General features: G+C 34.3%; 1 protein-coding gene across 24 annotated transcripts in view; it reads right to left on the bottom strand.

Moving 5' to 3' along the window:
* CCDC91 (coiled-coil domain containing 91) overlaps positions 1-26,906 on the bottom strand; it is a 387,168-nt gene that overhangs the window by 282,678 nt on the left and 77,584 nt on the right. For 15 of the 24 annotated variants that reach the window (XR_006709146.1, XR_006709147.1, XR_006709148.1 and 12 more), the window contains 2 exons: positions 24,257-24,299; positions 22,006-22,097 (listed from right to left, as the gene is read on the bottom strand). Coding sequence is in view for 20 of the 24 variants with exons in the window: in XM_045465034.1 (XP_045320990.1) it covers positions 22,006-22,097; positions 24,257-24,299 (135 nt within the window). In the remaining 4 variants the exon portion in view is untranslated. Of the gene's footprint in view, positions 1-22,005; positions 22,101-24,256; positions 24,300-26,906 lie in introns of those variants that run through there. The other 9 variants (XM_045465047.1, XM_045465048.1, XM_045465050.1 and 6 more) reach the window with 2 other exon arrangements.

The raw sequence follows: 26,906 nt of genomic DNA, 5'->3' as shown, positions 1-26,906 counted from the left end.
AAAGATGATATTTTGTAACTAAAATGGAGTTTTAGAGTTATAGGCAATTCAGAATAATCTTGTAAGATTAGCAAAATTATCAATGATTCTACAACTTGCATTCTTTCACATATTTCAGCTTCTATGACGAATAGCATCACTACTCCAGAATGCTCCTTACGTCATATTATTTAGACTTATTTTGGAATAGAAAAACTGTTTGGTATCAACAGGATGATGAAAACCATTAAAGGTAAGAAAAACTTACCAACCTAATGGTAGCATGCAAGGCTTTACTTTATTCTTTGTAAATATTTTGAATATAGTTATTTTTCATTGTTTTAGTTGTCTCTTACTTGTGGTACATATACATTTTTACCTTTAAATTATATTACGAAGCCTCCTGCTACCTCTTAAAATTTATCTTTCAATTAAAAGATTTACAACTCCTTTCTATACATACAGATTATCTCATTTTTGACATTAAATTCAGGATCCTATTGTAGAAGTCAAACTAAAGTATGTCCTTTCAGCAGCATTAGACAGCAGTTTTGAGAAACTTACAAAACTGCAATAACAGAAATAAGATGAACAGATTAGGTTAAAATAGTTTCTTTAATTATAACTTTAGCTACTTCCTAAACAATACCCTGACTGAAAGCTACTTTCTAATGGCAGAACTAAGGGGAAATTAAATGATTATCATAAAATTTACAATAGATACACAGACATACACAAAAGAAAGTAAGAATAATGTGATTGTCTTCTGATGCGTCAACTTGGATGGACTACAGTCACCAGTTTTTCAATGCATCACTAATCCAGGTGTTGCTGTGAAGGTATTTTGTATGATTAAAGCCTATAATCCATTGGCTTTCAGTAAGGGAGATCATACTAGATAATATGCGTGGACCTGATTCAATTATTGAAAGGCCTCAAAAGCAGAGCTGAGGTTTTTTTACTTGAGGAAATTCCACTTTGGGCTGCAGCTTCAAACTGTGCCTAACAGTTTGAACTTGCCCTTCCTGATGGCCTACCCAATGGATTTCAGACTTGCCTAGCAGTCCCCACAATCGTGTAAAATTATCTTTCAATACTTGCAATGTATCTCTCGATATATATCTACTACTGGTTCTGCTTCTCTGAGTAAACCATGTATGATACAAATACCATGTCCACACAATATATAATACTCAAATATTCCCACAAGTGCTTAATGGATAAAAACCTTCCTGGGGCACCTGAGTGGCTCAATCAGTTAGGCATCTGAGTCTTGACTTCAGGTCAGGTCATGATCTCAAAAGTTTTGTGAGCTCAAGCTTGGCTGCACGCTGACAGCATGGCGCCTGCTTGGGATTCTCTCTCTCTCTCCTCTCTCTCTCTCTCTCTCTGCCCCTCCCCCTGCCTCTCCCCTTGCTTGCACACATTCTCTTTCATTCTCTCTCTGCCTCTGTCTCTAAATAAATGAATGAATGAATGAATAAATAAATAAATATTTTTTTAAAAGCCTTCCAATTTATTTGAACCAAACAGACCACTACCAGCAAACATCCCAATACTTTAAACCCTTTCTTGAACAAAGTAATGAATAAATGAAAAAAGACAACACAGACAGAAAAATGGATAGTACAAATCTCCCAGATTAAATAGAAAGCCATATTGCATAGAATATCTTGTTTTGTGACTCTTCAATCATTAATTGGCAATTGTTTTTAATAGAAAGATGCTCATAAAGAAGTAGGAGTCATTAACCTATTTATATATTCTCCTAATCCAACATCCCAACCATAATTGTTACAGACATCTGGATTACAAAAAGAATTCTGGGGGCGCCTGGGTGGCTCAGTTGGTTGAGCATCCGACTTCGGCCCAGGTCACGATCTCACGGTCTGTGAGTTCGAGCCCTGCATCAGGCTCTGTGCTGACAGCTCAGAGCCTGGAGTCTGCTTCAGATTCTGTGTCTCCCTCTCTCTCTGCCCCTCCCCCACTCATTCCCTCTCTCTCTCTCTCTCTCTCTCTCTCTCTCTCTCTCTCTAACATAAACATTAAAAAATTTTTATTAAAAATAAAAAAATTCTGTATTATCTATTACCCATCCAACATAAATGACATCTAGAATAAGACAGAATATAATTACCTTATACACAAAATGTTTTTATAACCACTTTCTGGATGTGAAAGCAGTGTTTCAGCATAGATTAAATCATAAAACACACAGCAGGTAGGTAATTTCAAACAAGAAATGTGTACAAGGAAAAAGTTAAGGACCTACTAGAAATAGTTGAGAGAGCAGAAGAATGGGTAAGTAATATGAAAAATTATTTAAAATGTTTTCACACATAAGACCTAAAAAAAAAAAAAGAATGCTTTTTGAACTCTCTAAAATTCTTTCTGTCCCTAATATTACATTAAACTTTATAAGATCCTTCAGTATTGTAAAAATAAGAGCAAGACTCTTACTTAAATAGGCCAAATCCTAGAAAAAAGAGTCACATACTTTCTGTTCTGTACACTGATTTTTTTTTTAAATTTAAATCCAAGTTAGTTAACAAATAGTGTAATAATGGTTTCAGGAATAGAATTTGTGATTTATCACTTACATATAGCACCCAGTACTCATCCCAACAAGTGCCCTCCTTAATGCCCATCACCCATTTAGCTCATTGCCCACCCACCTCCCCTCCAGTAACCCTCAGTTTGTTGTCTGTATTTAAAAGTCTCTAATGGTTTGCCTCCCTCTCTGTTTTTATCTTACTTTTCCTTCCCTTCCCCTATGTTCATCTGTTTTGTTTCTTAAATTACATATATGAGCGAAATCATATGGTATTGTCTTTCTCTGACTGACTTATTTCACTTAGCATAATACATTCTAGTTCCATCCACATTGTTGCAAACAGCAAAGATTTCATTCTTGTTGATCACCCAGTAAATATTCCATTATCTATCTACCTATCTATCTATCTACACTACATCTGTCAATGGACAGTTGGGCTCTTCCCATACTTTGGCTATTGTTGATAGTGCTGCTATAAACATTGGCGTTCATGTTCCCCTAAGAGTCAGCATTTTTGTACCATTTGGATAAATACCTAGTAGTGCAATTGCTGGGTGGTAGGGTAGTTCTATTTTTAATTTTTTGAGGAACCTCCATGCTGTTCCCCAGAGTGGCTGTACCAGTTTGCATCCCCACCAAGAGTGCAAAAGCGTTCCCCTTTCTCCGCATCCTCACCAACATCTGTTGTTTCCTGAATTGTTAATTTTAGCCATTCTGACTTTAAAGGTGACAATGTGCTCATATCATAATGTTTTCTGAGACAATGGTTTTTTTTAAATTAAATATATTTGGAGATTTACTGTCTTCAAAGCACTTATTTTCCTGTTTATATTCCCGAACAACCCTGATATAGCAGGTAGATAAAAATAGGCTCTTTACAAGCAAAGATATGATGTAACATATTTTAGGCTAAGCCTAATTTTTTAGACTAACAGGAGTGATTTAATACTACATTTTATGTATATAATATATATTTAGATAAAAGAGTGCCCCAGAGTGCAAGTATCATATCATGTGCTGGCACAGGGAGCGTTCATCTTGTTTAAGTAACAGATAACTCTGAGAGTCTAAAAGGAGCTATGAACTTTCCTCTCCAGAAAGGTCCATACACTCATACACACAGAATTTGGTATGTAACTTGATGAGTTTCATACGTGCCATATTTAGGTTTCTAAAAACAGGATAAAAAAAAGACAGTTTGCCACCCTAAGGATCACACTGTAGTGAAGATACATGTAAACAAATTATAATAATAGAAGATATAGAAGATTAAGTCTAAGTGCAAAGAAGAAAAAGATTACCTTTATCTTTATAAGAAAGTCTTCAGAAAGGATGTGATCCCTAGATGGACTTAAAATAGGACATGTAGCTTGTGAGATAAAGGAAAAGCAAGAGAAAGGGGAAAATACTTAAATAACACCATCTCAGACATACTCATTTAATCTTTAATAGTATATACTATCACCTTTAATCATATATATATATATATATATATATATGTGATTAGATATCTACATATATATCAATGTAGAGATATACAATGTAGATTATATAATATACATGTATATATATGCATATGTGTATTCACACTTAATCTTGAGAATACTTCTTCTTAACAGGTATTATGACCATTTTACAGACAAGAAAACAGGTACTCGAAAGGCTAATTAACTTGGCCAAGATCACAGAGCTCTTAATGGTGAAGCTGGGATTCATAGCCAAGTCTGTATAATTCTTACTGGTACTTTCTAGGCAAAGAGAAGAGCATATGAACAATGGGTCAACTACACTCAAGAAAAAAAAAAAAAAAGGTATGGAGACATGAAACCACAGAATATGTTTAAGGGAATGGCAACATAATTGAAAAGTAAAAAGCCCAAAAGAAATATGGTGATTACAGAGGCCCTAGTCAACTAGTTGTAAGAAATTAAAAGAGAGAGAGACTTAAAAATAACCGTTTTCTGGCTGATAGACCTGACTGAATGCTGACTTTATTAAGTGAGAAAAGAAATATTAGAAGAGTGTAGGTTTAAAGCAGTAAAAAGGAGGATATGATTTAGATATGTTGACTTTAAGGTACCTAAGAGAAACAGCCAGATAGAAAGAGCCAGAGAGCAGCTGAAAATTTAAGTCTGAAGCTCTGAAGAAGGGCAAGAGTAAAAGCACAAACCTAAATACCCTCAATTAAAAGATTTCATCAGTGAAAAAATACGAGAAGCAAGGACAGAACCCTAGAAAACAACTTTTAAGAGGAAGGGAGAAAGAAGATGATAATGAAGTGAAGAATCCAAAAGCAAGGATTACAGATGTAGAAAAAAACAGGGGTATGTGCTGGCATAACCATCAACCTAAAAAAGACGAACTAACAGAATAAAATGCCATAGATAAAACAAAACAGTAATTAATAGAAAACAAAGGTTATTCCTCTGGCAGAAATTGAAGGGGTTAAAGAAGTTCAGTGGAGAAAGAGACATGTAAACCAAGCCTTGAAAGAAAGGTGTGACTTGAACATGTAGTGGAGAATATTCCAGCTCGAGAACAAAACAAGAAAAAACAGAGCTAGGGACACACTAGAAAGACCTGCTGGGAAAGGCAAGTAATTTCAGTTTTACTGGACCACTGGTATGTCAAGGGTAATAGTGATGACAAGTCAACATAGTTAGGCCATTAGCGGATAAGAGTGGATTTGGAAAATGAGACAAAAGAGCTTAGCGGTTTTGAACTCCTCTATATAAAGACTATTCTGGAAACCATGTACAGTATGAATTAGGAGAAAAGGAATCAGTTAAGATAATATTTGCAATAATTCATGTGAGATGTTCTATAAATCTGAACTAGTTTGACAGAAGTGAAAACGAAGAAGAGGAAGCTGATGCACTAAGCAAAAGAATGAGACCAAGAGTACTGACCAACATACTTGTATTCAGCTTGCCCTAGAGTGAAACAACTGGAATAACCAAAGCCAATGTCATTTCAAGACAAAGCATTTGATATACCAAAAATGATTAACTAACCCCATTTAAAAAATCTCACTTAATTGTCATATAGTATCTATAGAACTCATGATGAATATTAGAAATTCCCCTTTATCATAATAAGGCATTTATATATCTCTAAAATGTGAATTACTTTTAAAAAGATGAGTTTGGGGGCACCTGGGTGGTTCAGTTGGTTAAGCATCCGACTCTTAGTTTCAGCTCAGGTCATGATCTCATGGTCCTAAGATCGAGCCCTGCAGTAAGCTCCATGCTGGACATGGAGCCTGCTTAGGTCTCTCTCTCTCCCTCTACCCCTCCCCAGTTCGATCGCACTCTGTCTCAAAAAAATTTAAAGGGGCACCTGGGTGGCTCAGTCTGTTAAGCATCCAACTTTGGCTCAGGTGATCTCACAGTTTGTGAGTTTGAGCCCCACATTGGGCTCTGTGCTAACATCTCAGAGCCTGGAGCCTCCTTCAGATTCTGTGTCTCCCTCTCCCTCTGCCCCTTTGCTGCTCACGCTCTGTCTCTCTCTCTCTCTCAAAAATAAATAAACATTAAAAAAATTATAATTAAAAAACATAAAATAAGCAAAAACATGAGTTTGTACTTTATTCTGATAAAAACATGTTTTAATATAAGACCTTTTCACTTCTAAAACATTTATTAATTTTAATGTTCACCTTAGTCGGTTTTACACAGAAATGTTTATGTTTTTTAACAAACCTGTAAATACATCAGTATAAGCTATGGGCTAATGAAATACAGCTTCAATTAGCCTTTAGGAAAACTAACAACAAATCATTGAAATTTAATTTCCCATAAGTCTTAGCAGGTAAGTAAAGTGTAATTATAAAATTAAAAATCTGAAATCAAAAAGCTGAAATTTCTTGGGGCGCCTGGCTGGCTCAGTTGGTTAGGTGTCTGACTTTGGCTCAGGTCATGATCTCATAGTTCATGGGTTCAAGCCCTATGTCAGGCTCTGTGCTGACAGCTCAGAGCCTGGAGCTTGCTTTGGATTCTGTGTCTCCCTCTCTCTCTGCCCTTCCCGCCCCCCCCCCCCCACCTCGTGATCTATCTCTCTCTGCCTCTCAAAAATGAATAAACATTAAAAAATTTTTAACTGAAATTTCTCTAAATTATATATGTAATAGCTATATATTAACCCATAAAATATACTTACATAAATTTCAACAAACACAGAAAAGTTTACAATATGGATCCTGTCACATTAGATTTTTTTTGGGAGTCTACAAAGAAGTCTTAATATTTGCAATAAACAAAACAATGAAGAGCTTTTACAACTAAATCAAACCAGTTAAACATCTATACTTCCAGACATACAAAAACACTGTGCTTCTATGAAAACTTTAAAATTCAGTTTCCCCAAGAAACTGAGAGACTAATCCAGACTCAAAAACCTAAGACTGACTCAGCACTCTGAATAAGGTAAAAATTACAACTTATCTGTCAAACCCAGCTGTTTACCACTTCATGGGCTACACCCAGAACTATACACTTGTACAACAGAAACATAAAAATGTGAACTACTTTCCAGAAGTAAACAATTCATGTAATTCATATCCTTCCCATCAAGAGAAAAAAGACAACTAATTATTTTTATTATACACGTGAAGTATGATTGTCTATTTAGTTCACTTTAACCGTAAAAGAGCCTAGGAAATAAATATACTTCTTTGGTTTACACCCAATGAATCCAAAATGATATCAGTTTAAACTCTAAACACTATCATGACCAACAATGCCTTTTCTTTCTAAAGAAATGTAAATCAAAACTTGTAAGAATTATATATATAATATATATGTAATATTCAGTTAGTGTAAAGATACCAATATTCTTAAACATAATCAAGGGATATAAATTTATAATTTACATATTTCATGGATATAAGGAAAAAAAGACTTTTTTTAAGTTTATTTATTTATTTTGAGAGAGACAGAGAGAGTGTGAGCAGGGGAGGGGCAGAGAGAGAGAGAGAGAGAGAGAGAGACAGAGACAGAGACAGAGACAGAATCTCAAGCTGACTCCACACTCTTAAACCAGAGGCTGACACACAGCTCGAACCCAGGAAACTATAAGATCATGACCTGAACCAAAATCAAGAGTTTGATGCTCAGCCAAGCCACCCAGGCACCCCAAAAAGACTTTTTTTAAAAATGTTTATTCATTTTTTAGAGAGAGAGAGCCCACGTGAGCTGGGGAGGAGCGGAGAGAGGAGTCAGAGAATCCGAAGCAAGACCTGCGCTGACAGCAGAGAGCCAGCCAAGGTGGGGCTCAAACTCCCAAACCATGAGATCATGACCTGAGCCAAGGTCAGATGCTCAACCAATTCAGCCACCCAGGTGCTACAGAAAAAAAAGACTTTTAATATAAGCACATTTGACATCATCATATTTAATTAAGCCATAGCAAATAAATTAGTGATGGTATAAGACTCTGAAATAAATTAAAATACACAATGTATTGGCAGTAGACATATACTAATTATCAGAATCTAGCAAACAAGAGTCTATAAGCTTAATTTTTCATGTCAGTATTTTTTTTTACCTTAAATGAAATTAAAGAAAACCAGTCACCAAAGAAGTAGGTTCTATAGGTAAAGAGTTTTTTTTAATTTAAAAATAAAAATCCTAGGACTTCTATTTCAAAAAGTATGAGAGACTACACACCTGGCTAACCCATCCATAGAAAGCAATTAGAAGTATAGAGTAATATTTTTAAAATATCAACTTAACCGTGGATCTTGCAAAACAGAAACACTCAGGCAAAAATTACGAAACTATTAATTTAGTAATTAAGTAAATTATGTAACAAAAAGATATAAGCAATTTTTTGCCTTGAAGACATTTGTCAAGCTTGTAAAACTTAGCTTTGTTTTTCAAGACCTTAAAGACACAGTGGACAAAAGTAAAAGTTCAGGACCCCACTCAAGGGACCTCCCCCACAAATTTGGGACCTCAAAGGACTATATTCTCCTGGTAAGAGTGAACTAAAAATAATATAGCCATCCTAGAACGCAAGAAAGAAAGTAGCCTGTATCTAATAATGCAATGAATCAGGGAAAGGAGAGGACAGAAGATGGAGGGAGAGGGAGGGGGAGGAGGAGAGAAGATCAAAAAGGAAAAACCGGAAAGGAAAAGGGGAAGGAAAGAAGGGAAGAAGAGAAGGAGAGGAAGAAGAGAGTGGGAGAGAAAAAGAGAAAGAAAAAAGAAATTATAAGCTCATGTATAGGTTTCACATCAGCTTAGACAATGATGAAGAAAGAATTAGTGCAATGAAAGATATATGTGTAATTGCTCAGACTGTAGCATATCAGAATGTGAAGAAGAGGTTAACAGACATGGAGATAGGGTAAAAGAAGAAAACTGCCATTTATCTAATTTTAGAGTTCCAAAAGAAGAGGGGAGAGAGAATGAAGCAAAACAAATATTTGAAGAGATAATGGCTGAGAGTTTCCTAGAAATGATATAATTTTCCATAAGTGATTTGTAAGGCTTCTTGAATCTATAGATCACAGGGCTTCTTGAATCCACAGATTCAACTCAATACATTTTTAAAGCCCAACACAACCTAAGCAAGGCAAATAAAACATATCCCTACCTGCTATACCACAGCCAACCTACAGAACACCAATTACAAAAGAGTAAATCATAAAGGTAGCCATAAAGAAAATACCGATTAACTTCAAAGAAGCAAAACTTAATGGACCCAATTAATTTCTCAAAAAAAAAAAAAAAAAACTATGGAAATCAGAAGACAGAGGGGTAATAATCATATTGTGCAGGGGGAAAAGAATGACTGTCAATCTAGAACTATCTAGGTGAAACTAACCAATAAGAACAAGCACAAGCATTTCCAAGCAAGTATATACTGAGAGTTCGCCAGTGTCCCCCCTGTGGAAAAGTCTCAAGTTCAAAGATGAACTTTAAGCAGAAGGAAAGTGACTTGTGATGCAGAGTCTAAGATGCAAGGAGAAATAAAGAAAAAAATGGTAAATATGCAGGTATATCTAATATACTTTGAATAAACAATAATAATAGTAACAATGCCTTGTAGAGTTAAATATATATTATATATTGATATATATGCAGATTCTGGGGAATAGATATGTAAAAAATACTTGCCAACAATAGCATAATTACCAAAGAGAAAATTATTGAAGTTCAGATTCCACAGTCCTTATGTTTTTCAAGAGGAGGATAAAGACACTAATTTGCTTCAGGCTTTAGTAAGTTAAGAATGCTTGTTAAAATTTCTAGGGAAACCACCAAAAGAAGCAAAGCGGAGTACATAATTTCCAAACTGGTTGAGCAGGAGAAAAAGGGAATAGGAAAATCAATTCAAAAAAGCTAAAAAAGAAAATGAAGAAACATAAAATGGCCTTACACATAGAAAGCCAAAACTACAACGGTAGAAAAAAGAACCACATATGTACATCAGTAATTACATTAAAATATATATGGACAAATATTCCAATTCAAAAACTAGGACTGTCAGACTGGGTAAACAAAATCTAGCTTTAAGCTCTTTATGAATAACATATATAAAAAAACACAAGAATGCAATGTTGAAAAACAGAAGAATAGAAAAAGAAATACCAGTTGAATTTTAATCAAAATAAAGCTGTTATGTTTATAATCAAATAAAGTAGGTTTGAGGGACAAAAAAAAACCCAGAGATATATAAAAAGATCGCTACATAATGATAAAAGCTCAATACACCAGAAAGATACTGAAAATATGAATGCACCTAGTAACATAATCTTGAGACAAAGCACAAAGTTACATACACAACTTCAAAAAGTTTATAAAATCCACCATCATAAGAGATTATAATACTTGTATAATTTAATTTTTATATAAAATATGTGCATTCTGCAACTGTCAAATCTAGTATCTAGACAGGTCTAGTGCAGCAAGACTTCCCAAGTATTCCTGTACATTAAGCATCACCTGGGGATCTTGCTAAAATGCAGATTCTGGAATGGCAGGTGAAGAGCAAAGCCTGAGCCTGTGTTTTTAATAAGCTCCCAGGGGATGTCAATGCTGCTCATCCTCAGACAGCACTGTGTTCCAGAGAAAGTCTCATAAATTATAAATAATTTTTATTAAACTACTTTCTCTAGCCATAAGGCAATCAACTTAAGAAATAACAACAATAAAAATAATCAGAAAACCCCCCATGCTTGAAAATTAATAAATACTTTTAAAATACCTAAAGGATCAGGAGTGCCTGGGTGGTGCAGTCGGCTGAGCATTCGACTAGATTTCAGCTCAAGTCATGATCCCAGGGTCATAGGATTGAGCCTCATGTCGGGCTCCATGCTGAGTGTATAGCCTGCTTAAAATTCTCTCTCTCCCTCTGCCCCTCTCCCCCCAGCTCACACTCTTTCTCTCTAAAATAAAAATTAATTAATTAAAATAACAAAGATCAGTTCTTTCTGAATATTTGAAAACATTTATCATTGAAGGACTTTTTAAACAACAAAATTGGCAAAATGTACCTAAAGTAATAATCAGAGGGGAACTTATAGACTTGAATGTTAATATTTGAAAAAACTTCTCTATTTCAATTTTCTGGTGGTCTGCTGTTGAACTACAACTCATCTGTACTCCACCTAACAAATGTTAATTGAATAGTCACAGCATTTTCTATTTTGTTTGTTTTCCATTGTTTCCCATGTATTTGGTACACAATAAATACTTATTGAATAGGAAAAAAAAATGAATGAAAATATGGTAGAAATAAATAGTCTCACACCTTAACTTCAAACAGGATCATAAACAAGGAGAGGCCTGTCCATCTTTAAAAATTCAGGAGAAATAAAATTCACAAATTTTACCAAACATATTTCCACCAAAGCAAAGTACTTGTGTTTAGATTATAAGACCAAGAATTTAAAATACTTTAATACTGTTCCTTTAGGAACATAATGGGTTGGTAAGTTCAAAAATGTTTATTTACTAGACAAATGAACAATTCTATCGGCAAAAATGTCCTTATGTTTTAATTGATGCATGCTCACACAATGTTAAGGGAATGGTTAAAAAAAGTAACCTACAGAATTTGCTGATGGATGGGTCATGGAATAAAGAACCACCAAGAGGAAACAGGAGGAGAAAAGGATCAGAAGACTCAAAAATCTCATGAAATCATGGCACTCCCCAAAGAGGAAACACTAGGAAAGCAGTGTCTGCAGAAAATAGCATCAAGAGTAGGACAGACACACTGTTTGAGACCATCAAATACCCAACCTTCAAAACAAAGAAGGAAGTGCCAGAAAACTCAACCTGGCTGAGCAAATCGATGCAAGCTGCTTTAAAATCCTCAAGAGCAACAACAATGTTCATTAGAGACACCACTGGTGTCCAGAGACATCAAACTAAGTGTGCACAGTGCAGGTCAGAGCCTTTGGTTATGCTGGTTCTACTGTCCTGTCAGTCTCATGTTCCTGCAGGCCCCAGCCATCTGGTCACTTGAGATTTCCCAAAATAGAAGAACTTATTGTTTCTAGCTACAGTTAGGCCTAGGAGTCTAAAACAAGAATCTCAGGGGTAAAGGGAAAGCAGGGGAGAAGGAGAGAGTGACACAAGCAGTTCTATTAGCTTTAGATCTGGCCTTGGCCTCTCATCTCCATACCAGAGACTTTAGGCCAAACTGAAATTTACTCTAGTCTCACACTGTACTATTCATCCACAGCACCCATATCTAAGGTCTACTCCCTGCTCCCTATCCCATGCCAGCCTAGAGTGAACAGGATGATGACTACTGCCCTTCGAAGATTCAGACATGGGGCTCACTCTGAACGAGTTCTCAACTTGGCTTCCTAACCAAAACACATAGCCCCCATTCTCAGGAAGAACAAGAATTCCAAAATTCTTGTTCCAAAAGGAAGCTGATCATCTAGACTTCAAAGATCCCAGAACTAGGATCAGAAATTATAGAAAAGTTTGTCAGTTGAGACCTCTGACTGATCCCTTAAAGATACTCTAAGGGCAGTATATATGATTGTGAGATTCTTCCATGTTGTTATATGTAACTGGAGCTCGTTAATTTTCCAGGTGTATAGTGTTCTGTTATATAAATATACCCCCAAATATTAAGCCTCTACTTTTGATTGACATTTGGGTTGTTTCTAGTTTGGAGATATTATAAACAAATTCTAACGTTTTACACATAAAAATAGAATGTGACATCTAAAGAGCATTTCAACCAACCATGCTACCATTAATTTTTCCATGACCATCTAAAGATTTCATTTTCAAAGGACTCATAAAATTAACATCACCTTCAACATGGCAAATGTGTATTCATGTGTGATCATATAAATATAAAATTTGACATTATTTAGAGTTAAAAAAACAAGTATGCTAATTGCTTATATTAGTAGTGAACTATGTGCTAATTTTAAATAAACTTCCCATTAAATCACAGAAACAATATAAACTATCACCCATTTTAAAACAGAATACATACAAGAATATTCATTGCATCCCTTTTTCTGAATTTGTATCGAGATCTCTCTCCAGAAACAATCCTGAATATGGGAACACAACTTGCAAGCTTCCAAACAACTCAATAAATGGATACTTCTATAAAACAAGTCTCACTAAAATGTTAAATGAGAAGAGAACGACAAAAACAAAACAATAGGAAAAGTCAAGGGGAAAAAAATATTCATTGCAAAAACATCAGGAAACTGAGAGGAAAATAACTAGTTACATGAATGCCGGCACACCCATGCAAAAGAGCACTGTGCAACTCTTAAAATGAAATAGGAAGATCTGTAAGTACTCCTGTAAAAAGATCTCCAAGTTACTATTGAGAAACAAGCAAGAGGTGTTAGTGTGAATAAACAGTATAATGTCATCTTTGTAAAAAGAAAAGGAAGTGGCATTCATGTTTTTGTTCCCCTGTACAATATCTGGAGGGCTACAAAAGAAAATGTAAAACAAGTTATATCAAGGGAGTGGGACTATAGGACCAGGATAGAAAAGAAACTTTCACTGTAGAATTTTAATTTCATATCCGATTTCTTTCATGCTTTTATACTACTACATATGTGTGTATATGCCTGACTGTCAAAAACAATAAAAAGTGTATTTTCTGAGACCAAAGAAACATAACTCAGAAAGACAGCTAAACAGAAATTTATAAACTGGCATAAAAGCACTAAGCAATGATTCCTACTCTTACTGAGCCATTGAGCCAAAAAGGGCTTAAAAATTTTTTTTTGGCTGGGGCGCCTTGGTGGCTCAGTCGGTTAAGCATCTGGACTTCAGCTCGGGTCATGAGCTCACGCCCCATGAGTTCGTGCCCTGCATCAGGCTCTGTGCTGACAGCTCAGAGCCTGAAGCCTGCTTTGGATTCTGTGTCTCGCTCTCTCTCTGCCCCTCCCCTGCTCATTCTCTGTCTCTCTCTGTCTCAAAAATAACATAAAAACATTAAAAAATTTTTTTTAATGAAAAAAAATTTTTTTGGCTAATTCAGGATTATGATGATAAAGAGTCAGAGTACTATCTTCATCTTAAAGAAACAAGATTTGCTGCCAAACTTCATTTCTCATTAATACAAGAAAATCCCTACAAAGTTCTATTTTTAAAAATTTTAATGTACTCTGTAATATCCTAAAAATCAAACCACTGTCTTTAAAAAGCAAGTTCAGAATTAGAACACATAAAGATTGTTCTATAAAATATTGTAAGATTCAGTTTAAATAGTAGCTGACAATAGTTAAAATACATAGAAAAAAACAAGTTTCTCTTATGTATGATAGTATTTCATATTAATATTTTTGTTCCATGTTTATAACTATTTATAGAGTAAATGTAATTTATTAGATTAGCACTGTGTCACTAGCACCATGAAGTTAAAACCAGGCACCATGATTCACCTAGTGGAAGCTTCTCATATTACAGAAAAAAAATGAAAAAATAAACTTGGAACTCAGAAGCTGGAAGAATACTTAGGTACCATCTAGTTCTTTGATTTATAGATTAAATAACTGAGTTTCAGAGAAGTTACACAGTTAGTTGAAGGCAAAGCCAGTACTCCTCACTTCACAGTCAGAGTTATTTGACTCTAAACCACACTATAAACCCAATCTTCAAGGTCATAACAAATATCACTGATATAGTCCATACTATATGTATTAATAAAGATAGGAACTTCCAGAAATTACTGAAAGCCTGCATGAAAACTAATATTACATGTATAGCAATAACTCATAGCTTCATAGAAACTATCATCTTAGTTATCATTTATAAAAACTGGCTCCAGAATAAGAAAAAAATGAGTTAATAATCTGGGAAGTAAGAAAAACTTAAAGAAAGTAGCAAAAGGAAGGTATCTGGTAATCATCCATTCAAGTAATCTGTATAAAGATACTACAAAATTATTATACTACCATGGAAATCCAGCTTACATCCTGGCAAAAAATGTCTAATTGGATACAAAGTTGAACGGATGGGAAATTTTTAAACATCACCCATACTGCCTATTATAATACAGGTATTTGAATACAAGTCACTTTCTTTTTTTTTTTTTTTTTTTTTAATTTTTTTTTTTTAACGTTTATTTATTTTTGAGACAGAGAGAGACAGAGCATGAACAGGGGAGGGGCAGAGAGAGAGGGAGACACAGAATCGGAAACAGGCTCCAGGCTCTGAGCCATCAGCCCAGAGCCTGACGCGGGGCTCGAACTCACGGACCGCGAGATCGTGACCTGGCTGAAGTCGGACGCTTAACCGACTGCGCCACCCAGGCGCCCCAAGTCACTTTCAAATTTAACCTAAAATATAGATCAGACTAATGAATTCAGTTAATGTTTACTATGACTATGTACAAACCACAGATTATTCTGAAGAAAAAAATCACAACAATGTTTTCTCAAACAAAAATGTGTGGACTCAGGTTCTGAGCTCTTGTAGATGTGTAACACAGATTCTACTGGAAAAACAGGGTTAGCAAGAAGAGTAATGGGATATTAATAAAATGACCGATTTGTTGTCCTAGGTTTTCCTGGCCAGGAGAATGGAGAATGGAAAAACTGAACCATGAAATCAAAAAGGCATCTGTCTTCCAGGTTTCTCTCTGCCAATGTCTTGAGAAAAATGTTTGAACTTTCCTGTTGGCTTTGTATGCAAATAGCTCCAGATGCAAAGTGAACCACATCTAAGTTATTTGGTTCAACATCTGCTGGTCCAATTCCCATTACTCCTTCTAAAGGGTCGGCTTGTGACAGACAGTTTAGTTTGCCCTCTATATAAGCTGTTTTGAAGGAGCTAATTTGGATTAAAGTATCTATCTAGACCGCTTGTTTTTCCCTTTGATGGTCAATGCATTCTAATGTGGTTCTGTGTAGTGCTACAAGGAACTTAGAAACATATTGGAAAGGACAGTATTCAAGGTTTTGCCTCCCACCTCGCCTTCTAGACAATTTATATTTCTAAAGTTAAAAGTAAAAAGTGAACAGTCATTTGCCTCTAAAACAGCACCACCCACATTGTACACAATGGCAACATGACAATACTTTCTGACTGAATATTCTTTTCATGAAACCTGTATCAAATATTTGAAGCTAAAGTTATTGATAAAAGCACTTATCAATATTAACAATGCATTTCATGAGATATCAGTGATTTGAGCTGACAATTTCCATATGGGATCACTGAAAATGGAATGAGGTCTACAACACACAGCACTCAATGTCTGATACACAGCCGACTTTCAAACATTTGATAAATGAGTGAATTAGTGAACGAATGAACAAACAAAAAAACTAAAGAATTAATTTAAATAAATCTCATGGATTCTGAAACTTTGGATCTGCTGCAATTGGAAAGCAATCAGAAAACATACTGAACCCAAACTAAGACTAACAGTCTAATGTTCTTAGAACTTGTAAGGTCAAATAAAAAGAAAGTCCTTCCTTCAGAAAGGTATGGGTAGAAATTGCATTGAAAGGTAAAAATGAGGAAAAGAGAAGAAATTAGAATATCCATATATGTATGTCCATATTCTGTAGAGCACTACCGGAGCACCTGGGTGGCTCAGTCGGTTAAATGTCTGACTTCAGCTCAGGTAGTGATCTCATAGTTCATGAGTTTGAGCCCTGCGTAGGGCTCTGTGCTGACAGTGTAGAGCCTGGAGCCTGCTTCAGATTCTGCGTCTCCCTCTCTCTCTGCCCCTCCCTCACTGGGCTGTCTCTCTCTCCCCCTCTCTCTCTCCCTCTCAAAAATAAACATTAGGAAAACAAATTTCTAAAAAAAGTAGAGCACTACCAGTCTTATACAAATTTGTAAAAGATACTTGAAGATGATTTCAAAAAACAAGATTTCCTTGCCTTAGAAAAACTCTTATTCTACAAAATACAGTTCTATGAGTTTATAACTCAAAAACTTTCTGATCTTATATACTATGCAGAATCTGGAATGATTTTCCTTTGGAAAAATGTTTAGAAACATAAATAAGAAAAAAAGAAAACTGGATACTATTATTACGTCTAGACCCTAATATTTGTTAACTAAAATTTAGTCTAACTTCTATTGTTCTCGACTGTTACCTGCTAACACACAGTAAGACAAGACAAGAAATCAGGGGAAAAAAAACAAAAACAAAAAAACAGCAAAATAGCGATTCTCTTTTTCTGCAAATCTGTGACTACTCTTGTTAATTATTATTTCCAGGTCACTTGTCTGTATTAGTAATGACCATGAAAGTTCACTGAACCGTAGAGTATACCTTCTTTGCCATATTTGAGTAATTATCTAAGATTTCCAAGATTACTGTATTTTTTAAGGCAAGTTTAGGTTTGCTTCCTCTACCCTGTGGTTGAAAGACTATTTAATTACCTCCAAAGAAGTAAAAACACTTAAAAAGAGTTACTTGCTGTATTGCTATATTGTATACCTGAAACTAATACAATACCATATGTTAATTAACTGGAATTAAAATAAAAACTTTTTTGAAAAGAGTTACTTTTGAAAGCAAATGTGTTCTAATCATCAAGAAATAATTACTGAGCATTATTTACTATCAAGGTAAAATACTATACTAAGTATTTAGAATTCATAAAGGTTTAAATAGTCTCTACCTACCAAAGTTTAGTCTAAAGTAGACATGTAAAGGTAGCAGTCATAATGATAATACATTTTTTCATATAAATTAGTACACCCATATTCATAGCAGCATTATTTACAGTCAAAGAAAGCAACCCAAGTGCCCATCAATGTATTAATAGATAAACAAAATGTGGTCTGTACACATAGTGGAATATTAGTCAGGCTTAAAAAGGAAGGAAATTCTAACACATGCTATAACATGGATGAACCCTGTGAACATTATGCTAAGTAAAATAAGCCAGTCACAAAAAGACAAATACACTATGATTCTATTTACATGAGTTACCTAGAGTTGACAGAAAGTAGAATGGTAGCTGCCAGGGGTTTGGGGGAGGGGCAAATGGGTGGTTTTGTTTAAGGGCTTTGGAGTTTCAGTTTTACAAGATGAAAATGTTCTAGAGATTGGCTGCACACCAATGTGAACATACTTAATGATACTAAACTATACACTTAAAAACAGTTACATGGTAAATTTTGTGTCATTTTACCACAATTAAAAAAAAAATACCAACTGGCATGACCTAAGTCCCAAGCAAGTGGTGCAGAAAAAAACTGATATAATAGCTCAGAAGAAAGAAGAGTTATGAAATATAGATTCAGTAAAAGCTCTATGCCTTATTTTGAAAGAAAAGTGAGACTCAAGTAAGCAGATAGGAGATGAGGGAAGGTATGAAAATCAGAGCAATGGCAAAGTGATAATAGACATCATCCAGAAACAAAATGCAGATCAAAGTTTGGCTACAGGCTTCAAAAAGAATAACCATGGAAGATAAAGCTAGAAGGAAAGGCCATGAAATAGAGAGGAAAATGCTTGATAAAGGCAACTGTTTTCATTGAGTATCTTTCACTAAAATAAAGTAGTAATTATCACCCTTGTACTGACAGTAAAGGCAGAAAGAAAAGGAGATTGATAACCTCATATTCACTTGTCTCTTACTTACATTCTCCAACTCCCATGATGATGTAAGTGTGGAGACACGTTTTACAGGTTAAATGCTATACATGGTTAAATGCCATGAGATACAGGCTTACAGGAAACAGTTTGTATACAAAATTAACATGTGAATTTCCTTTATTCTCAATGGCAACTTTTTAATATCATCATCAGCTCTGCACAGAAACTAGCATTTTGAAAAGTCCCACTGTGTAAATGATCCTAATAGTACAGTGAGATGCATGTTTTGAGGTACCTCGATTCATTAACAGTATTGTAAGTTATAAACAGACACTGTTTACATGATAAATTAATTATCCCAGTTGCTATTATGAAATCATCCTCCAACTAACTGCCAGCCCTAAAGCAAGATAATCATTAGTCACACTAAGCCTACTACATTCTTTGCTTAAAATCTTTTATCCTAATCTCGAAAAGGAAAATTTCTATTCTCCCCCAAGTACTTTAAAAACTTAAACCAAATGTTTCTGAGTAATCTTCTTGGATTTTAAGATATGGTAAAACTTGGTTAATATTCATCTCTTTTAAAAAGATCTTTCATATAGATTACAGACTGCTAGGATGTAGGTAGAAAACCAGACAAAAGGAGAATATTAGTCTTTCCTAAAACTGAAAAGAATCTACTTTAGATCTCTTAAAGCTTCCTATTTCTCTGGACTTTGGTGTGGAAATGATTAAATTGTTATACTAATTAGGATGTTCAGATCACTCTTGTCTAAACAACTTCGGATACCTGAATCAGAGGCAAACAATACAATACCAGCAAGCAGAGGAAGAGAAACCATCTTCAACAAAAGAGAAAGATTATTTTGGCTGAGCAAACATCTGCCATGTCTTAACTTTAGCTTGTGGCCAGGTTTCTTTACCTCCACTTCTGCAAGTCACCAAGGAAATTCAGAAAGACTTCAGATCTGACTTTTTAAGGGAGTAAGGGAGAAACTGTGTGTGTGTGTGTGTGTGTGTGTGTGTGTGTGTGTGTGTGCACGCGCGTGCGTGTGTGTATGCATGTGCACACTAAAGGAATTGTTCTTTAATTCTAATAAGGCTTTGAGGACTTGACCTACAGATATATAGATACATAGATGGGACATATAACATTCACTCTTGGAGAACAGGAATTAGATAATCTGCCCACAATATACAATTCTTTATTACACTGCCACAATAATTATAGCAAAATGGATTCTGTTCTTGCTTTCACACATAGTAAAGAAGTACAATTTGTCTTCAACTTCTAATCTACTGAAACCATTTCTTTAAAAGCTGCCTCTGACTGTGAGGTTTTTCTCAGTCTCCAATCTCATTGACCTCGCTACATATAGCCTTTGATACCAGTGACCATCCCTTCTTTGAAATGTTCTACTCCTGATGCCTAGCCCATACTCTCCTTCTCTCTCGACCTTCTGTCCTTTTCTTCCTCCTGTTCCCCAACTAAGGACATCTAAATGTCTCTACTTAACCCTATTCTCTTTACATACTGTTTCCTCCAGTTATCACCTACAACTTCAACTATCATATCCATGAAGAAACTCCCAAACCAAGAACTCCAGCCCTAACCTTTCTCCTGAACTCTAGGTACCTTAAATACACGTCTAGGACAAATTCATTAGGCTTCAAACCGTCCCAAATTAACTTTTTAATAAAAGTCTCTATTTCTGTTCAAGGAAATGCCATTCCTTCAGAACCAAGGCTTAAAATCTCAAATATCAATTTTGACTCCTCCTTCTCCCTCACATCCAGTCACCCAGACAGCCCTGATGATGGGGTTTTTTTTCCACAAAAGAGTTATTGAAAAAGAATGGAAATATAATCTGAAAGACTAGATTTCATTCCTAAACATATATATCTGTATCAAACTCCAAAATTTTATAAACCATCATTTTGTACAAGAGGTATACTGAAGCTGGCCTATCTACCTTACAATAAGCAAAAAAGTGACAACACACTGAAAATCCTAAACTGTTATATAAATATCATTATTCCAATTCTTCCTATTGATTTCCACTGTCACCCTAGTCATCATTCATTCAGCTATTCATTCATGTTTTTCTTTAATTATTCTATGAATATTTATTTAGGGCCAGCTATAAGCTTGGCACTGTGTTCGACATTTAAGACATAACAACAGGACAAACAGACATAGCACCTAACGTCACAAAACTTACAACCTAAAATGCAAGTCAAAAAATAGGTGTACATAGGTGTGGGAAGGTTCTCTGGGAAGGCCTCCCAGAAAAAGAGATATTAAAGCAAAAGACAACACATAAAAAACAGAGGAGTTAGTATAGTAAGGGAGCAGGAGAGTGTGGCAATGGGGAACAAGGTGAGAAATTCCAGGCAAAGGAAACAACAAACATAAAGCCCTCAAACAAGAATGAGCATCCTAACTATGTCATCCTTTCCCATGTTTACACCTTTGTTTCATTTATTCTTCTCTCTTCAAAATCTTTCCCCATTCTCCCCTCTCTGCCTATTGAAATCATAAATATCCTTCAAAGCCCAGATCGATAATATATACTGACCTTCTAGGACAGTACTTGACTCATATGAGGCCTAAAATAAACATTTGCTAAATGAATGCATGACGAAATCATCATTCTTCCCAAATCACAAATCTGCTTCATATTACAAATCTGCTACATATCACATACAGGTACGTATGTGCCTATCTTCTCTTGAAGTAAAGGACACATTCCCCTAGTGCTTAATGCATAATAAGCACTAGAAAAATATTTTAGGATGAATAACTCTAATAATCTAAGACTAAACAGAGCTGTTAAAGAAGGATCCTTTTATCTTCTACCTCCAATTTTACAACGATTTGGCAGAGCAAAAAGTCTAGAAAATTCAAAATATTATTTATACATGAATTATATTAATACTGAACATTAGGTCTTCCACAAAATATCTCTAAATACTAGAATTTATTTTTGCATTTGATATCTTGGATGGCTAAATTTTTATTTTTAATACTTATGAATGACCTTCCTAAAAAAAAAAACAAAAACACTTCTAAATTTAAATACTGGTGAAGATGTAAAATTATTTTAGAATATTTTTAGAATATAAGAATAAGGAGTCTTTTTAATTAATTAACCAGGCAGTCTAAAAATATTATTTGGTACCTCATTTTCCTAAAACTAAGATGAGTTAGGAAATGTAAATTATACTTTAATTTCATTTAATGTTCATGATATCATTTTTGAAATCATGCCTCAAGCCACACTGCAGAATTTGTTATGCAATTTATAATCTGTTAAGAGAAAAACCTAAATTAAATCTGGGTCATTCCTTTTTTCAGATCAAAGAAGGCCAAGTGCAAAGTAAAAAGGCTTTCAAAGAAAAGGCAAAAATGTTAAATTAAAAAAAAAAAAAGAAAAAAGAAAAACCTCTCTTACTGCATAGTAGTACCTGTAGGAAAAGCAGCCCAAGGAATAGCAGGAGACGTAGTTTGGGTTTCGCCATTTCCACCATCAAAAATCTCTGCAGCCTAGGAAAAAAAGGCAAATTTATTTTAGAATATCTAAAAAGTAGAAATGCTAATTGCAATCAAGCCTTCCAAATTCTACAAGCATATTCTCTGTGATATACCCTCCAAATTACTCAACTGCTTTTCAGTCTTCATTGCTACCACCACAACCACTACTCACCACCCCCAGTACTCAGGCTGCATTATTTTTAAGTAAAAACCTTCCTTCCTTATTAAAATATATCTCATGCCAATGAAATTTTTATTTTGTATATCCTTCATCACATTTTCACTTGTGAGCTTTATACCTAAGAACTCTAAACTCTAAACACCACAAATTTGCTCGTGTATGTAAGAAAAAATATATTTTACTTTAAAAGTATCAACACCAAATCTTTTTCATTAATTAGCACAAAAGCTAATCGAGATCAATCTAAAGAAATAGGATTCATCTATATTCTTGAATAATCTGCCAGGTGGATTTACTGGCAATCAACTCTAATAGAGAATTCCTAAAGCTGGTGTTTTAAATTAACAAGCCTTCCTACTGAACAGTTTTAAAAGTAAAGGACAGTCAATTACTGAATGCTGAGTTTGTGGGTAAGAGTGAAGAGTTTTCTCTCCCTTAAGTGTCCAGGTCACAGCAAAATTATTACTGAGAAAAGGAGCCAGAATTTCAATTTGGATTCCGCATTGAGTTGTCAGCCAAAAAGCAGTCAATTGAGACAATCTGCCATGGAAGCTAAGTGACGTAAAATATAGTAATTATTATCTATAAACTATGAAAAATGAACATGGTTTATATGACCAAGGATAGAGACCTTCCATATTTCTACAATTGGATGCAAAAAGAAAGAAACCTAATAACCAATTAAATTAGAATAATTGGTTAACATTGTAAATATTTAATACTGAAAAGAATAGATCCACTGACTGTAACAATGAAATATAATTTTACTCTGAGGTAAACTACCCACTTTATTTTTCTCTGGTATAATAAATCAAGCATGGTTTAAACAAAGGAGACCAAACTAAGTTTTAACCTTCAAATAACTGACAACTCCTAAACAATAAACTAAGATGATATCTGAAACATGTATTATCCTCAAAATGAAAGGAATTTTAACAAAATTTTAAATGTTACATTTCAGTAAAAGATGAAATCACCCAAAAACACCCAAAATATTAAAGAAAATGGAAAAAAACATACAAATGTGCTAAACAAACACCAGTTTTAGATGAAATGAAACAGGTATGCTCATATTCCAAATATCTCCATTTTGACAGATAAAAAGATCAACGGATGAGAAAAGGACCCTAATCTAAAAAAACTCACACCATTCTTTCATGGTTTTCAGAATACTGAGTATATACTTAATATCTTGTTTCTATTAATGTCTTTAATTAAACTCCCTATTTTTAAAAAACAATCTCCTTTTTACCAAATTCCAAAGTAGGTGAAAATCTTACTAAAAAAAGGAAAAAAAAAATCACAGAGCTCACTTAGTAGTTCCAAGACTTGAGCTCAGGCATCCTGACTCCTAATCCAGAGATTTTCCTGCAAGACTATACTGGCTCCATAAAAATAACTGGGTTACAAAATATTTCAATAAAATGAACACACACTGAAAAGGATTACGGAAAAGACAGTGCTTCTTCAGCTAACAATTTCCACTTACAAAGCATCCAACTCAAACCTGAGAGAATAATCTAACAACACAAACATACTAATTAGCTCTATAAGCCACCAAAAGGCTACGTATTTAATATACTAAATCAACTCATTACAGGTGTAAACATGAAAATATGTGACAGATCTGCAATACTCATCCCTCATCTCACAAGTATTTCCTAATAGACATGTATCCCAGCAAAATCATCAGCTGACAGTTTTTACAACTTCTTTAATGCTTCCACTAGTAGCACTTAATTGCTTCAATTCAAACCATTCTAATGGGCATGGCCAGATGTTCAATAATAATAAATCATTTTTATCTTTCAAAAGGGATATATTTTAATTCTCCTTGATTTCATTTTTTTATTCCAGTTTTACATTAAAGATGATCAAGAAATGATCCTGAGTACCAATGACAGATAATACATTTTCAAAATAGTATACTCCATTATAATCCCACAAAGTTAAAGCAATTACATAAGCAAAATAAGGTAATTGCACATACCTCAAAACCACCAAAATCATCATCATCCATTCTTCAAGTACACCTGAAAAATATCAGAAGACATTGAAACAAGCCCACACACACAGTTATTTACGTCAAAATATTTTTCTTACTTAAATGTATATACATTTTGACTTGCAAACTAAAACTATTTCATTTGGGTTTTAAGAAACTACTTTTTAAAAACTATATGGGTATGCATTTTTTAATGCAAAAAGACTGGGGGGGGGGCGTTGGCAAAATTAGCCATTCAGGCAAAATTAGCAATTGCTGTGACTTTTTCAGCAACCATGTATTTTGCCATTTGTGTTGAGACGCCAGGAGTGGAAAAATATTCTTTTACATTTTAATTTGCTTTTCCCAAATTGGCGCTAGGGCTCAATTCAATAATGCTTCCTGCTTTTTGCATCTATTCCTCAGTTGTCTGGCAACATCAGCACAAACTCCAGCTAAGAACAGGACTGTGGTGAATTTTTGGAAATCTGTCCCCTACCACAAAGGTTCTTCCCTCGGTTTCATGGCCGAGGTTGATTTAGATTTTCAAAACTGATCAGCATTTTTGAGCTGTGGCCACAACTTCTGGAGCATTTTGATATGTGTATTTTTAGCTGAAACTACTTTGCACTTTTGGAAAAATGTGGAGCAAGTTACTAGGCTGATCAAGATAAATCAAGTCATGTATTCACGAGAGACCAGCGAAGAGAAAAACACAAGTGAATATCCTGAATTCCTCTCTTCTTTACACTTAAACTATGTTAAGACAGACAAGCAGTTAAGATAATCCATGCTTTATTTTGTCCTAAATGTGTGTCATAAAAACGGAAGGAAAAAAACATGAGTACCTGGGCGTTAAGAAGAATAAAAAGAAAAAGCTTTTATCTAACAAACCACTAAAAAACCAAAAAGCCCTGAAAAGTAAAACAAGCAATAGATGGTATACATTTAGATGAAAAATAAGTTTATAATAAATTGTGATTCAGCGGCCCAAGTACTACTCTAGTCAATAACTGGTTTCCGTTCTTATCTTTCAAAAGTGAACTATCCAAATTATTAATTATAGTTTCCTTGACTCACTAATACAAGATGAACCTGATTATAGGAAAACAACCTTCTCCAACTTCTAAAAAAAAACAGCAAAACAAATTAAACCATGTTAAGCGATAATTCTAAAGGGATTTTCTAAGGTACTTTGCTTTAAGTGATGAAGCAGTAGTAATCTATAGTCATGTCTTGCCTTGTCAATGAAATTAATATTAATGCCTTCAAAAATATTTTCAAAAACTAGTCAGAGAAAAATACACAGTAAAACACAATCTCAAGGATTGTTTTAATAGACAAAGAAAACGTATATTCACAGAAACACAGTAGGTAATGACACTAAAAGGAATATATGTAGACAGAAGTACATTAAAAAAGGAAAGACATTAAATTAATCAAGATGAGATACCACTGTTGTCACCGTTACCTACAATTTAGTAGTTTGATGAAAATTTTTTAAAGATGTATTTCTCAAAAAAATCAGAGCTAACCAAGTCATCCACATACAACACTTAAAAAATACAAACCAGACTTTCAGAAACTTTTGATGGTGGTTAGTTTAAAATGGAATTCGCATTAATTCTGTGTCTCAAGCAAATAGAAATCTGTATGTGATTACATTTTTTATGAAGAAATTATGAAATAAGAGTGACATGGATACTGAGAATTAACCAAGTCTAACTATAAACACTAAGTTTGTGTTTTCCACATGTATCCCACGAATCTCAGTAGACAATTAAAAAATATTTTTAGCATCTACCACACTATATCCAAATAATATGGTCAAAAAAATAGAATTTCTAGAGTAATGCTTCTATGTGTTTTGTAAATTACATCCCAATAAATTATTTGTAAGATACCAGAAAACTTGCAAACAAAAACAAATAGCCATATTTAGCAATCATTTCAGCTTGTTTGCATGTGGTAATGAACTAAACACCATCAGTTTTTTAAGTACTGATTTAACTCTACAAAAGAATTGATGTTTTCCATACCCCAACAACCTCTACATATTAAAATGCAGATGGTAGTCTTCTACTTTATTTTCAAAGAAATGAAATATTAACACATTTTAAAAGATACATGTGTTTTGGGGCATGTGGGTGGCTCAGTCCGTTAAGCATCCAATATTCTTAACTTTGGCTCAGGTCCTAATCTCATGATTTGTGAGATAGACATGGAGCCCTGCTTTGGGTACCGCGCTGACAGTGCAGAACCTACTTAGGACTCTCTCTCTTCCTCTCTCTCTGCCCCTCTCTGGCTCTCTTTCTCTCTCTCAAAATAGATAAACTTAAAAAAAAAAGAATAAATGTGCCTTGAGTTTCTTAAAATACAATAATTAGAGAAATATTATTTTAAAGCATTAATATTTCTCCAAATAATTTACTTTCAAATCCTGCAATAGTTGCTGTTTCTTTCTAAGCCTCACAAAGAGCAGGAGGAAGTAATATTAACAGCACTGATTTGTAAAAATCAATTTTACTAAATACAAAACACAAAAATTAGTTTTTAAAAAGAAATATTACAAGTGTGGTCTTCTTTACAGATTTAGCTACTCCATCACATTTAAAACAGTATTTTATCTAAAACGCATTTATCCTTTTTTAAAATA

Source organism: Leopardus geoffroyi, chromosome B4, assembly GCF_018350155.1.
Source record: "Leopardus geoffroyi isolate Oge1 chromosome B4, O.geoffroyi_Oge1_pat1.0, whole genome shotgun sequence".
Taxonomy (NCBI): Eukaryota; Metazoa; Chordata; class Mammalia; order Carnivora; family Felidae; genus Leopardus; species Leopardus geoffroyi.
This window is presented reverse-complemented; position numbering and strand designations above follow the sequence as displayed.